Source organism: Trachypithecus francoisi, unplaced genomic scaffold (assembly GCF_009764315.1).
Source record: "Trachypithecus francoisi isolate TF-2019V2 unplaced genomic scaffold, Tfra_2.0 Lachesis_group7, whole genome shotgun sequence".
In the NCBI taxonomy this organism is placed as follows: domain Eukaryota; kingdom Metazoa; phylum Chordata; class Mammalia; order Primates; family Cercopithecidae; genus Trachypithecus; species Trachypithecus francoisi.
Genome location: NW_022681472.1, coordinates 5,461,622 through 5,476,475, shown reverse-complemented (window position 1 = coordinate 5,476,475; position 14,854 = coordinate 5,461,622). Strand labels below are relative to the sequence as shown.

General features: G+C 35.1%; 1 protein-coding gene across 1 annotated transcript in view; it reads right to left on the bottom strand.

The window, feature by feature from the left end:
• SNTG1 (syntrophin gamma 1) overlaps nucleotides 1-14,854 on the bottom strand; it is a gene marked incomplete at its 5' end in the record, with an annotated part of 382,785 nt that overhangs the window by 272,406 nt on the left and 95,525 nt on the right. The window contains one exon of the mRNA XM_033202518.1: nucleotides 8,085-8,215. Coding sequence (XP_033058409.1) covers nucleotides 8,085-8,215 — 131 coding nt within the window. The remainder of the gene's footprint in view (nucleotides 1-8,084; nucleotides 8,216-14,854) is intronic.

The window sequence follows — 14,854 nt, the reverse complement described above, 5'->3', positions numbered from 1 at the left end:
TGCATTTTTTAAAATAAAAAAGAAAATAAATGTACACTGTTAAAAAATATGCATTCTCTTAATAGAAACATTAAGAGAGCTCTTAAGGCAGAAAGAAAATAGAACCAAAAGAAATAAATGAGAAGAAAGATTAAAAGTAGAATATGTTTGAATAGTTACATGAAAGCAATAATATATTTTGAAGTATCTAACTTACATTTTTTAAGTATATCAAATATATGCTCAAACAGAAAAAAAAAAAGAATTAAAGTGTCAAAGTTCCAACAGTTTCTGAAATTGATATAAATTGTGTTAAACTGTAATAGTTATACATATAAGGCTCTATATATATGATAATGTTTAGGCAATAACTTAAACAATAACAAAAAGACAAATATATGAAAATTGAATAGAGGCAGTATTAAATAATAAACATCTCTAATTATTACAAGAGGTAAGGAAATAAAACAGCACAAAAATTCATGTGTTGAGCAAAAGGACTTTGAGATACATGTACATCTCAACAGTATAAAATCTAACAAATCAGTTTCAAAATGAGCAAAAGACATAAACAGACTCTTCAGCAAGAAAGAAATATTGATGGTAAGTAAGTACATAAAAAGATGCTCAATGTCATTATAATATACAAATCAAGGCCACTGGGACATGTCACTACATACCCATTAAAGTGGTTCAGTAAAGCAACAACACTAAATGTTGTTAGAGATGTGGAGAAACAATCATTCCTACATTGTTGGTGGGAGTGTAAAATTGGACAATCACTCTAGAGAGTAATTTGACTGCTTCTTAAAAGACTAAAATACTATTATATATAACCCATTCATTGCACTTTTTAGCATTTATAGGAAGAAATGGAAATGTTTGCTCCCAAAAGATCTATATACAAATATTCATGGCATCCTTATTTAGAATAGTCAAAAACTGGAAGCAACCTAGATGTTTTGCCAAGGTTGAATTTTTTAAATGTACTACATCTATACCATAGGATATCACTCAGAAATGAAAATGAATGAACAACTGAAAAAATAAAACTACCTGGAAGAATCTCCAGGAAATTATCTTGTGGGAGAAAACAACAACAACAATAGCAGCAACAACAAAACAGACACATAGACCAACGGAGCAGAATAGAGAACCCAGAAATCAATTCTCTCATTTACAGCCAACTCAGATTCAACAAAGGTGGCAAGATTGGAGAAAGGGCAGTCTCTTCAATAAATGTTCCTGGGAAAACTGAAGATCCATATGCAGAAGAATGAAACTAGAGCCCTACTCCTCACCATACAGAAAAATAAAATCAAATGGATTAAATACTTAAATCAAAGGCCTGAAACTATGAAACTGCTGGAAGAAGACTCTGGAGAAATGCACTGGGATATTAGTCTGGGCTAAGACATTTTGTGTAAGACCACAAAAGCACAGCCAAAGCAAAAATAGACAAATGTTATTACATCAAACAAAAAAGGTTTTGCACCACAGGAGAAAAAGTAAAGTGAGAGACAACCTACAGAATGGGAAAAAATATTTTCAAATGACCCATCTGACAAGGAATTACTGAATAGAATATATAAGGCACTCAAACAACTCAATAATAACAAAAAAAAAAATCTAATTTAAAAATGGGCAAAAGATTTGGACATTTCTCAAAGAAGACATACGTATGGGCAACAGGTATATGAAAAACTGCTCAACATCACTAATCATCACAGACATGCAAATAAAGTGCAATTCATTTAGCTGATGAAGCTGTTGATGAGATATCTCACCCCAGTTAAAACGGCTTATATATGAAAGACAGGCAATAACAACTGCTGGTGAGGATGTGGAGAAAGAGGAACCCTTATACACGGTTGGTGAAAATGTAAATTAGAACACTTCACTACTTCAGAAGAGTATGGAGTTTTTCAGTTCTCATAAAACTGAAAATAAGACTGTAACACAGTCCAGCAATTTCAGTAGTGGGTACATATTTTAAAAGAAGGAAATCAATATGTTGAAAAGACGTCTGTGCTCCTCTGTTTATTGCAACAATATTCATAATAGCCAAAATGTGAAATCAACCTAAGTGTCTATCAGTGGATGAATGGCTAAAGAAAGTGTAGTATACATTTGGGTCAGGCACGGTGGCTTACGCCTTTAATTCCAGTACTTTAGGAGACTGAGGCGGGTGGATGATTTGAGATCAGAAATTCCAGACCAGGCTGGCCAACATGATGAAACACCATTTCTACTAAAAATACAAAAAAGTAACTGGGCATGGTGGGATGCTACTTTAATACCAGCTACTCGGGAAGCTGAATCAGAAGAATTGCTTGAACCCAGGGGGCGGAGGTTGCAGTGAGTCAAGATCGTGCCACTGCACTCCAGCCTGGGCAACAAGAGTAAAACTCTATCTCAAAAAAAAAAAAAAAAAAAAAAAAAAGAAAGTGTAGTATACATATACTATCTATCTATCTATCTATCTATCTATCTACGCAATACAATATTATTCATCCATTAAAAAAAGAATGAAACTCTGTCATTTGCAGCAACATGGATAGAACTAGAGGTCATTATACTGAGTGAAATAATCCAGACACAAAAAGATAAGTATTCCATCTTCTCACTCATAGTTAAGTGAGAGCTAAAAGAGTTGATCTCATTAAGATAGATAGTAGATTGTTTGTTACCAGAGACTAGGAAAGTTAGAAGGGAGAGAGAATGAAGAGAAGTTGATTGATGAATACAAATATATAGTTTAATATAAGAAATAGGACCTAGTAATAAATAGTTTAGTAAGGTGACTGTAGTTTATAATAATCTATTGTATATTTTTTAAAAATAGCTAGAAAAGAAGAATTTGAATAGTTCTCATATAAAAAAAAGACAAATATGAAGATGATAGATATTGTAAGTATCCATTTTTTACTCAATTTTTACGAATTCTATGAATGTATTAAATGATCTCATGTATTCTAAAACTATGCATCTATCATGCATCAAAAATTGAATTAAATAAGGTTATATAGTATCGTATATAATGTTCTCAATAAGGTGAAATAACAGAGGCGAAGAACACGTTATTAGTTGTCAGAGATTAGAACTGCGGTGACGGAGGAGGGTAGGAGGGATGCTAGTGTAGTTATGGAAGAACTACAGGAGAATGCCTGCAGTGATGGAATTGTTCATACAAAACTTGGCTGTGTTGCCGGATGCAGGAAGATACATATGTGATAATATTTCACAGAAATAAACACGCGCACACACACACATACACACACACACACACAGGTAAAATCTGTGTGGTGAATTTTGTCAAGTTAATTCCCTGGTTGGGATATTGTATTATTGTTTTGCAACGTGATACCATTTGGGATAATAAGCAAAGAGTAAATGAAAATAGTATTTCCCACAAGTGCATGTGAATATACATTTTTTTCAAAATAAAAGGTTTAATCGTAAAAAGCTAGGATATTCAATAGAAAAAAATAAGATGATATATTCAAAATGTATCTGTGATTACATTAAAAGGAACTAGACTAATTGATTTAATGACCAAGTTTGTTACTTTGGATTAAAAACAAGAAAGAATATTCCAAATATATGTATAATATATAGATGTGTATATATACATATATAGTGCAGAAGGGGCACATTTTATACAGTAAGACTAAGAAAAGTTTAAATAATAGGATAGAAGAATATACAACTAAGAAAAGTTTAAATAATAGGATAGAAGAATATACAAGTAGGTATTAATAAATAGAAATCTGTTTTTTATTTATCCAAATATAGATAGACTTAAGGGTGGGAAACATTTCCAAAGGTATAGGACATGCCATAATTATCAGGCATCATATAACTGGAATTTATAAAAATTCTAAATCTACTTGTATCTGACAACATAATTAAGTATACACAGAAAACACTGACTCAACAATATAGAGAAACACACAGATCTACTATCATAGTGGGACACTTTACCATGTTCATGTAAAACCTAATACAATAAACTGAAAAAAATCATGACTGATGCAGAGGATCAGAGCCTCTAATGGACACATATGACCTAGTTGAAATATGTACAACACAGCACTAAAAAAATTACAATACTCATCCTTTATAAATACATATAAAACGTTTCCCAAAATAACATATATGCTGAGTAAAATCAAGCCTCAAAAATTATCAAAGGATTGAAATCATCTAGCATGAAATTATACTAAATAGAAATAGCAAAAGGATAATTAGAAAATCCACAGGCCGGGCGCGGTGGCTCAAGTCTGTAATCCCAGCACTTTGGGAGGCTGAGACGGGTGGATCACAAGGTCAGGAGATCGAGACCATCCTGGCTAACCCGGTGAAACCCCGTCTCTACTAAAAAATACAAAAAACTAGCCGGGCGAGGTGGCGGGCGCCTGTAGTCCCAGCTACTTGGGAAGTTGAGGCAGGAGAATGGCGTGAACCTGGGAGGCGGAGCTTGCAGTGAGCTGAGATCCGGCCACTGCACTCCAGCCCCGGGTGACAGAGCCAGACTCTGTCTCAAAAAAAAAAAAAAGAAAAGAAAAAAAGGAAAAAAGAAAATCCACAAATATTTTAAAATTTTATGATACACTTTTAAATAGTCCATAGGTCAAAGAAGTAATTATAACAAAAATAAAACATTATCAAATGAATTTTTTAAAATATATGAATATCAGTACTTGTGGATTTCCTATTCTGGCCAAGACAAAGTGGCCTCATTCTTATCAGATGTTTCCTTATGCAACTAAAGAACTTCACACATAACATGACAAAAGTATGGGAAGCCCCTGTGTGGTGAACAGGTAAGCATGAATGACTAGGGACTTCAAACTCAGGGATGAAAAAAAGTGCTAAGTCCCCTGGCTTTTCCTCCTGCATGTCCTAGACATGACCCTCTGAATCCTCCAATCTGAATGGCTAACAGCAAGATTTTTGAAAACATAAAGCCTCCGATGGAAACCTGTTACTCTAACGGACTAGAGAATGGGTGCACTAAAAACCAAACAAAACCTTTTGGCAATACCTGCCCAAATTCAGTCAAATACCAATGGATACATTGTCTCCCTGTTCACAAGGTTTTCAGCAGGGCTTAGCAGGAAGCTGGTCTTCCATCCTACACCTTAAAGAAGCAGGCTCCAATTTCCCTGCCAGGGTAGCGTCAGTGGGGTGTCCTGGACAGCTGAACCTTCATACTCACCTGCAGCAATCAGACTAAATGGACTTGTGAGAGATGGGACAAGTAAGTACTGTGCCTCCCCTTCCATGCTGACAAGTGTGGCCCAGCAAGGAGCTGAGTCTCTCCCACCATTATCACCACGGTGGAATGAGGTGGTGCTTGGTGGAGCTAGTTGCCCTCTCCTATCCATCCACCTCCTTCCTTATGTCAGTAGAATTCTGTGGGGAGTTGAGCTTCTACCTCCAACCTTTAGCAACCAAGAAATATAAATGACCCTGTCCATCTACCTTTCCAGGTGTCAGCATGGTGCAGTAGGAAACTTAACATATACACCCACCCAGTCCTCACAACAAAGAGATTTCCTGCTGAAAACAACAAGAAGAAGAACAAGAACAACAACAACAAAACCTAGATTAAATAGGAACTTGAATCTCAACATTTAATATCCAAAGTCTAGAATGATTTTGTTAAATCACTTGTCGCATCAATATCCAGGAAAATCACAAGTTGAACGAGAAAAGAACTAATGATACTAACAATGAAATGAATGAGATATTGAAATTATCTCACAAAGATTTTACAGTAACCATCATAAAAATGCTTCAACAAGCAATTAGAAGTTTTCTTGAAACAAATAAAAATATTTTTTAAAACTTAAAAAGAGAAGTTATTTTTAAAAGAACAAACTAGAACTGAAAAAATAAATCAACAAAAACTAAAATGCTGAGTAGGCTGAAGAGCAGAGTTAAATGACAGGAAATAGAATTTGAAAACATAAATACAGATCAATAAACTTTTCCCAAACTGTGTAACAGAAAGAAAACAGATTCTTAAAAAGTTTCTCAGTGATGTGCGGGACGATAATAAAAGGGTTAATATTTGCATCAACAGAGATTCAGAGCGAGAAAATGCAAAGTGCGGCTCACCAAGTGTTTGAAGGAATAAAAGTCAAAACTTCCCTAATTTGGTGAAAGTCATAATCATACAGATTTAAGAAGCAGAATAAAGCCCATTTATGAGAAACTTAAAGAAATATATGCCAACATACTTCATAATTAGTCTTCTGAAACTGAAAAAAAAGAAAAAGTCTTGAAAGCAGAGAGAGAAAGAACGTATTACTTATAGGGGACACCGATTGGAATGACAGTAGACATTAATGCCTAACATATTTTAGCTTCTGAAAGAAAAGAACTGTCAACTCCAAAGTCTGTATCCACTAAGATAAATGAAAACTGAGGGAATTAAATGTTAGCAAATCTACCTTTAAAGAATGTCTAAAAAAATTAAGCAGAAAGGAAGCGATAAAAGAAGCTTTGAAATTCAGAAAGATCATTGATGGGTACACTTTGGGTTAAGTATAATGGATTATCTTTTCCACGAGTTTTTAAAATCTTATTTGATGGTTGAAGCAAAACTCATAACACCACCCAATATAGTGTTTGATGTATGTATAGGAAGTTAAGGTAGTATCTTTATAAACGAGAAAGATAAAGGAATCTTAATGGAAGCAATATTTCTATATTCTTCATTCAAAGTGGTAAAACGTTACCAGTAGACTGTCATACATTACCTACACATATTATAATACCTCGAGCAACCAGTCAGAAAACTATACAAAGTGATATACTCAAAAATACTATAAATAAGTCAAGAGATAATGCTAAACTTGCAGAAGTAAATACAATAGTATTTGCTGGAAATGTAAAGATCTGGCAATACATATTAGGAAAAATAAGTCTTAAAATTAATTATCAATATTGACTGGCAAACTAAAGCCTATGGGACAAATGTAGCCTGACACCTGTTTTTGTAAATAAGTTTTATTGGAACAAAGGTGTGCTCATTTATTTATATATTGTATATGACTATTTTTGTGGCAGAACAGCAGAGTTGAGTACTTTGTGACAGAGATATTAAGGCCTGCAAAACAAAATATTTACTATACAACTCTTTACAGAAAAGTTTCTCAATCCCTGGAACTTATGTCTCTCAAAAAGCAATAAGAACAAAAATTCAAGCAGAAAAACTTAAGAAATGGAAACAATCAGGGAAAAAGCAGAGGCTCATAAAGTATATATATATAAGTTAAGAGATCCAAGAAAGTCCCAAATTAATCATTTTTTAAAAATAAACAAAATGTACAACCCCTTAGCAAAACTGACCAAGATAAAAAGAGAAAAAAAAATTCCAGAATGAAAATGAGGACACTACTTATCTTACACTTACTAAAATAGATAATAATATAAGAATATTAAAAGCAGAAAATAAATCTTATAATTTAGACCAACTATGCCGCTGGGCATGAGGTTTATGCCTGTAACCCCCGCACTTTGGGAGGGTAAGGCAGGCAGATCTCTTGAGACCAGGAGTTCAATACTAGGGAACATGGTGAAATCCCATATCTACAAAAACAAAACAAAACAAAAAAGTTAGCTGGGCATGGTGGCATGTGCCTGCAGTCCAGCTACTCGGGAGACTGAGGTGGGAGGATCACTTGAACTCACGAGGTGGAGGTTGCATTGAGCCAAGATCGCACCTCGGCACTCCAGCTTGGGCAATATAGCTAGACCTTGACTCAAAATAAATAAATGAAAAAATAAATAAATAAACTATGCAATATTCTTGAGAAGTAAACAACACAAGAGGAAATACGAAAACTTAATAAAACTATCTATTGAATCCATTGAATCCATTAGAATAAGTTAATAGCAGAGTCAGGGCTTTAACTTGTGTTTTTGTCATTAGAATAGTGTTTAACTTTGTTAGATTATTATTTTGAAGCTCTTCTTTCTACTATCAAAAACATCCTAAAATCATAAAGCATATTGCGATATGTTAAAAAGATTTCCTAAAAGGCCTCTTTTTTAATAAACAAAACAATCGTAACTCATAAACATGGACTCACCGACTCAAATCTGTGCCGGGCACATACTGAGAGAAGCGCGAATGTAGTAGAGGGATCAGTCTGAGGTCGCACCATCGCTTCTCCCACCTCAAGCCTGGAGATGTCGGCCACGACGAGCATGATAATGTGTCCTGAAAGGAAGACAAATATTTAAATGTAATGTTTTTCTTCTGTGCTTTGAGTTTCTGTGTCCCAAACCCCTTTCATCTGGGGGATATTATTTTTCCCCTAAATGATCAAAAGACTTTTATGGAATACCATGAGAAGAATTCCACATTAAGTACACTAAAGTTGTATTGGTTAACTTATTTATTAATAGAATGCTATAAGAAATTAAGAAAGGAATTATTGAGACTAAGAATGCTAGTGAAAACATATTTTTAAATGAGGAGTGGAGATGGAAGGAAAGGATAAGAGTGTGACAGAACATAATTTATTCAAGAATGGAAAAAGTGGGAAAAAACTGTAAGTATAATTAACCAATAAGTGAAAAAATAAAAATAACTAGTAGTTCATTCAATTAGCAAGTATTTTATGAGTGTCAAACACAATTATAAGTGTTTTTAATTTATCAGTTTTTTGCAAATATTTTTGAATAGAATGAGCACTCCTATAAAACAACTTTCAAAACACTGCTCAAGGAAATCTGTACTCATTTTTCTAACTTCATGTTCATAAAAAGTTTATATTTTCTTATGTTGTTTGAGTTGCATATCAAGCCAACTACTGCTGGCTTAAAATTACACATATCTTAAGTTTCGTTAGAGCTTTTTTTTCCCTTTGTATATGGAAGAGACTTACATTTGATAAAATTTGGGCTTTTTCACTTGATTCATGTTTCTTCATTATTTCAGCTTTAATGTTAGCATTTCTTCATCACATCAGCACATCAAATAATATTAATATTTAAATTAGCATGGGTTGTAAGCTCAATTTGGCCAGTAAACTGGTAACATTGACTTCCCTTTATTCACTAATTTTTGACTGATAATGTTGGAAGAAGATTCTATTTTAGTCTAGATATTGAAACTCTGTGAAGTCTAAATATTATTAAGCATTACTCTCAGGCATTAAATTTTTTTAACAATTCTTCCAGTGAAAAACAATATTACTTTTACTAAAGGTTGTATGCTACCCGGCATTTTTATGTTAATTGTTGCAGATTGAGCAAACAAAAAGGTACTAAGTCAGTGGAGCGGTTTAGAATATCCTGAAGGGTGGACTGGCTAAGATCACTTAGTGAGGGGTCCCTATTGGTGACTTAATGAGCACCTCAGCCTCCAAGACACCTGTCCTTCAATGCTAGTCAGTTGCTTTGAATGCCTCTCTGGTGACTGCAAAGGCACAAACCTAGGTTTCATATTATTCTTTCTCTTGGCCTCACATCAGATGTTACGGATAATCAGCATGTGACGTGAAGTCAGATCTTCATGTCAGCTGTTATACGTGGTCAGTTCATGACACGGAATCAGTTCTTTATGTCAGCTGTTATAGCTGGTCAGCGCATGATATGGGATCAGCTGGGCGACAGTACAATGTGGCGAGCGCTTAAGTTGCAAGTCAGAATCAGACCACTTATATTTGAACACCAATTTCCCAGCTGACTAGTCCACTACCTGGGGGCAAGTTTTGTGGTCTCTGTCTTACTGTGTTTATCTTCAAAGTGGGGATAATAATGGTAACAACTGGTAAGATTACAGCAACAATTGAAAAAGTTCTTAGAATATAGCCCAGCTCCGGGCGCGGTGGCTCAAGCCTGTAATTCCAGCACTTTGGGAGGCCGAGACGGGCGGATCACGAGGTCAGGAGATCGAGACCATCCTGACTAATACGGTGAAACCCCGTCTCTACTAAAAAATACAAAAAACTAGCCGGGCGAGGTGGCGGGCACCTGTAGTCCCAGCTACTCGGGAGGCTGAGGCAGGAGAATGGCATAAACCCGGGAGGCGGAGCTTGCAGTGAGCTGAGATCCGGCCACTGCACTCCAGCCCGGGCGATAGAGCGAGACTCCGTCTCAAAAAAAAAAAAAAAAAAAAAAAAAAAAGAATATAGCCCAGCTAAATAGCTCCATGCTATTTTCAATATACCTAAAAGGCTAATGGTAATTTCACATTTACTAAAACAAACTAATTACATGTATCGCTTGGTAGCTGTAAGTAAAGAGTATCAAATAGTGTATTCTCAAAAATAATAAGCTCAAATAATGGGCAAAATTGTTTCTAAACATGGAACTTTTAGGGAGGACATTCTTAGGAATATTACTATTACTATTTAATAGTAGTTTTAGTAATACCTACCTGTACTAAGTGCTTGACTTACACCACTTGCAACATCTTTGAAAAACAAAGCTATTACTATGTCCATATTTGAAGGGAGAAACAGAAGATTTTTTGTTTGTTTGTTTGTTTTTTGAGACAGGGTCTTGGTCTATCACTTAGAAGTGCATGGCATGATCTTAGCTCACTGCAACCTCTGCCACTGGGGTTCCAGTGATCCTCCTGCCTCAGCCCCCCAAGTAGTTGAGATTACAGATGCCCACAACCAGCCTGGCTAATTTTTGCATTTTTAGTATAGACGGGGTTTCACCATGTTTGCCAGGCTGGACTTGAACTCTTGACCTCAGGTGATCCGCCTGCCTTGGCCTCCCAAAGTGCTGGGACTATAAGCGTGAGCCAAGAAGGTTTTTTTAAGAAGCATTCTATTATTACTTTTCACCTTTTCATCATGAGGGAACATGAGGAAGCAACAATACTGCGTGGCAGGTTTGGGTAAACAAACCAGGTTTCTGTGGCCAGGTCAGAGATGCCCACAGGGATTGCAAGTGGCTCAGGACCCACCCAGCTGCACAAAGCCAGGACCATGTTGGCAATGACTGAAACTCCTTCCCAGAACCCCAGTGCACACACGCATTCCTGAGTTCTATAGTAAACGATCTACCCAAGTCGCCCAGCCAGCAAAGGGCACCCCCAGGATTCACTTAGACTAGCAGCTCTTTGATAGCAGAGCCAACAGATCTACTGCAGCACATTTAACATTCAACACTCATAATCAGAGGTGAAACAATGGAAAATAATTTGGATTTTTTTACTTGATTATTTCACATTTTGGTTATATATCTTCAAGTATATTATTTAAAGATGATTTCTCATCTTTCATAAAATACAATAATAATTTCTCTCAAATTTTGTGTTTCATCAATAAATGGGACAGAGTATGTCAAAGATTGTTAAAGACATGGGTAATGAGATATTGGGGACTGACTAATCACCAATACATGAATACAGTAGGTTTTACAAACCATATCAATCCATTTCATAGACTGGAAAGTATAGAAATATATGTGGCCTTTGACATTCTTTCTGTGGCATCTTGATTTGATGCCTTTATATACCAAAAGTATAAATATGTCACTTTCTTATGTTTCTTGTTTATAAGAAATATGTAATAAGTCCCTCTTCAGTTATTTGACTAAACAGAGTTGATATATTTCATATTATAGACCTGTTATTTACAGTGGAAGACAAGTCATCCTTTAAAGAATTTTTCTCCTTACTTATTTTATTTATGTAAATAGAATATAAATTTACTTTCTAATCATATTTTGGAATAGTAGTCAGATTTATTTTTGCACAAAAGATAGTCTAAAAACACAACCATTTTTGTGCTTTTGAGAACCATGACTCTTTTTCAATAGCTCTACTCTACAATGTCAAAAATGTTGTTTCCTAAAATATTAATAATGTGATTGGAAAAGGAAGCATTTATGTTGCCTTGCTCTTTTCCCAAAATTTTACACATGCCACACAATAACCTCAAGAACAACTATCTTACCAAAACAGAACTGCACACAAGGCAAACTGCTGACCCAGATTTTATTAAGGATTTGGCAGCATAGGATGTATTAATTAAAAGTGTACAGTTAAGAAAAATGTTTCTCAGTCTGCTTGGCTGATTATCTGAATCAGAATCTTCTGGTAAGCACAAAACAAATCCTTCTACTCCATTTCAAGAGAGAAGTTCAGTGAATCTGAGCTGGGGCTGAGGAGCCAAGGTCTGGGTTGGCAAAACAAATGACTTTCATATCGCTTAAAATTAGTGATGTTGTGCATCCTTAGAAGGAATAGATGATATTTTTATGTAGGATGGTGGAATGATGTTAATATATTATAATCCTTTATTTCCCCTTAGACTTAAAATGCTGCCTTAAAATACAATAAGGACATCTTAGAAAACCAGAATAATAAATACTCAAAATTTGTTTCAGATCAAGGTATAGACATTGAAAAGGCAGTTTGTGAGCCTAGGATAGAACTGAGAATTAAGACACATCAGAGAATCAAATGTTTCTTTTAAGTAGACTGTCTATAATATACACGTATTCTGCGGAAAGAAAACTTGCCTCACAATGCACTCTTCCTTCCGAGTGCCCATTGTCTGTTGTTATTTCATGTCTTTGACCTCTCCAAATTTAGTACACCTCTGAGTAGAGGTGTTCTCCACTCGCCATTCCTCTATCAAAGCTTATTCAAGATACAGAAGAAACAGCACGTGCTCTCCCTGGCTGTGCAAGCCTGCATGGTCTGGTTACCATTGCAGGTTAGTCTCCCGTGTGGGCAACAAAGCACACACTTGGTTTGTAGTCTCTCAACTTACTTTGAATTTTTTAGTCAGCTGTTCAAAGTCTCTACAGCTCTTTACCTGTGTTATTAGAATGCTGCTACTCATTCTTCTTTTTTCTGCTTATGTTATAGTTAATTTTATGCTTTTGTCTACAGATCTGGATCTTATTGATTTTGTGTTAAAATCATAATTAACTGCTCCCCAAAGTATAACACCCCCAAAGAGGGGTGTTTCCACACAGTAACTTCTCAACAAAAATGCATTTAATTGATATGCATTGAGACTTTTGTCTTTATTTTGAATATACTTTGTTTTGTTTTCATATTTTTATTATTATTCTCTATAGCATCATGATAAATACTTTCAATTTCCTTACAGTGAAATATCTTCAGCAATGTCAAAAGAATGTTCATTTCTAATGCTCAAAGGAGAATAAAATGTGCCTCTCGAAATGGGAAGACATAGCTGCAGTAAGAGGAATTTATAACATTTGCTTTATTTTTAATTTTATAAAACTGAATTTATTTGGGATCAGTCATGTTATAGAATTGGAGTGATTTTCTTGCTGTAATTGTAGTTTTCTAAGGAAGAACATTATTCTGTACACATTTTTCTATATGTCAAAGGAATGGGTTAAAAACAAACCAGAATGATTTCTACCCTTAAACCTGCCATTCAGACTCCTCTGCTTCTCATTATTATACAGGAGTTCAAGGGTATGAGACAAGACCTAGAACAAAACAGCTGCAAACAGCTTTCTCCCACTCTGAAGTAAGTGTGCTCTTGTTTCTGCCTTAGGATCAGAGTTGAGATGGAAGTTCTTGTTTGAGGGACATGTGGAGGGGGCACTCTTAGGAGCAACCTCTCAGGACTGATGGAAGCAGGGCATGTAGTGCCCAACACCCAGGTGAGTTCTGACTCTCAGGCAAAGGGGATCCAGAGAAGAGGGATCAGCTGTGAATGGGCACAGCCAACACCTCCAGCTACTGAGGGCAGGTGCACCAGTGCAGGGAAGGAAAACAGAAGTGCACTGAAATTATTGAAGGCATCTAGATTGGGAGGGAAAAAGGTTAGCACAGTAATTACAAAATCAAGAGGTAAAAAATTTCATTGTATATCTAAGTTTTTCATTAGGAAACCTGTATATTTCCTCATAAATTTTAAGTCACTCCCGTCGTGCTGTATTGTGGTTTTAAATGCCCCTTTTTGTGTGGCAATTACTTCTCTGGCAAAAAAAAAAAAAAGGTTTCAAAGATGGCCACATGAAATATATCCAGCTGAGGTTGGTTTTAGAAAATATCCTAAAATATCCTTACAGTTGTACAGATAACCGTTTGTCTTGGCAAATGTCTTTTTATGACGGAAAAATGTCGACAACTTGAGGGCCTAAGGTTCTCAACTGAGGAGTAATACTGGGGACATCAGGTACAGTGAAGGCCATTCAGGATTGAAGATGTTCAAAAAGATTGCTTTGAACTAAAATGTCACTATTTTGACAAAAATTTCAAATGCAGTATGAATCATACGAGTCAGTAGAAGAAGCTACATGACATCTGTACCATAATATGTGGAATAGAACGAAAAAATTCTGCTTAAGGTCACCTCTGCTTCTCTTCACATTTATAAGCATGCAAGATGATTGTTAGATGTGTTTGTAATCAGAAAAAAATATTTCTTTAAGAATGTGTGAGCATTTTGAAGGATGAAATACAAGGAACTTCAAAAACATTTATAAGATATTAAAATCAATTTACTCAAAATGCAAGTAGAAAACAAAGATTAAAATTTTATTAAATATCTACAAAACAAAGATTAATTTTAACTTTTACTAAATACATGTATAAACGTTCATTACATGTTAAAATAATGTGTGAATCGGATTTTCTCACTGCAGTAATTGCTTACTGTGCGTAAAAGTTGGCTAAAAAATTCCTAACAAATGGCAAATTAAATAGGTACTTTTAGTTAAGTAATTTCAAAAGAAAAAAGTGATAAAACTAATATCAAAGCATTTTGAACCTGGAATCACATATAATGTACAATGTTCTAAAATGATTGTATGATATTATACATTTCCAGTGACCTCCCCAAGTTAATAGTATTTATTGCTTAAAAATAACTTAATCCATACAGACTGGAGAGGGGAAAAA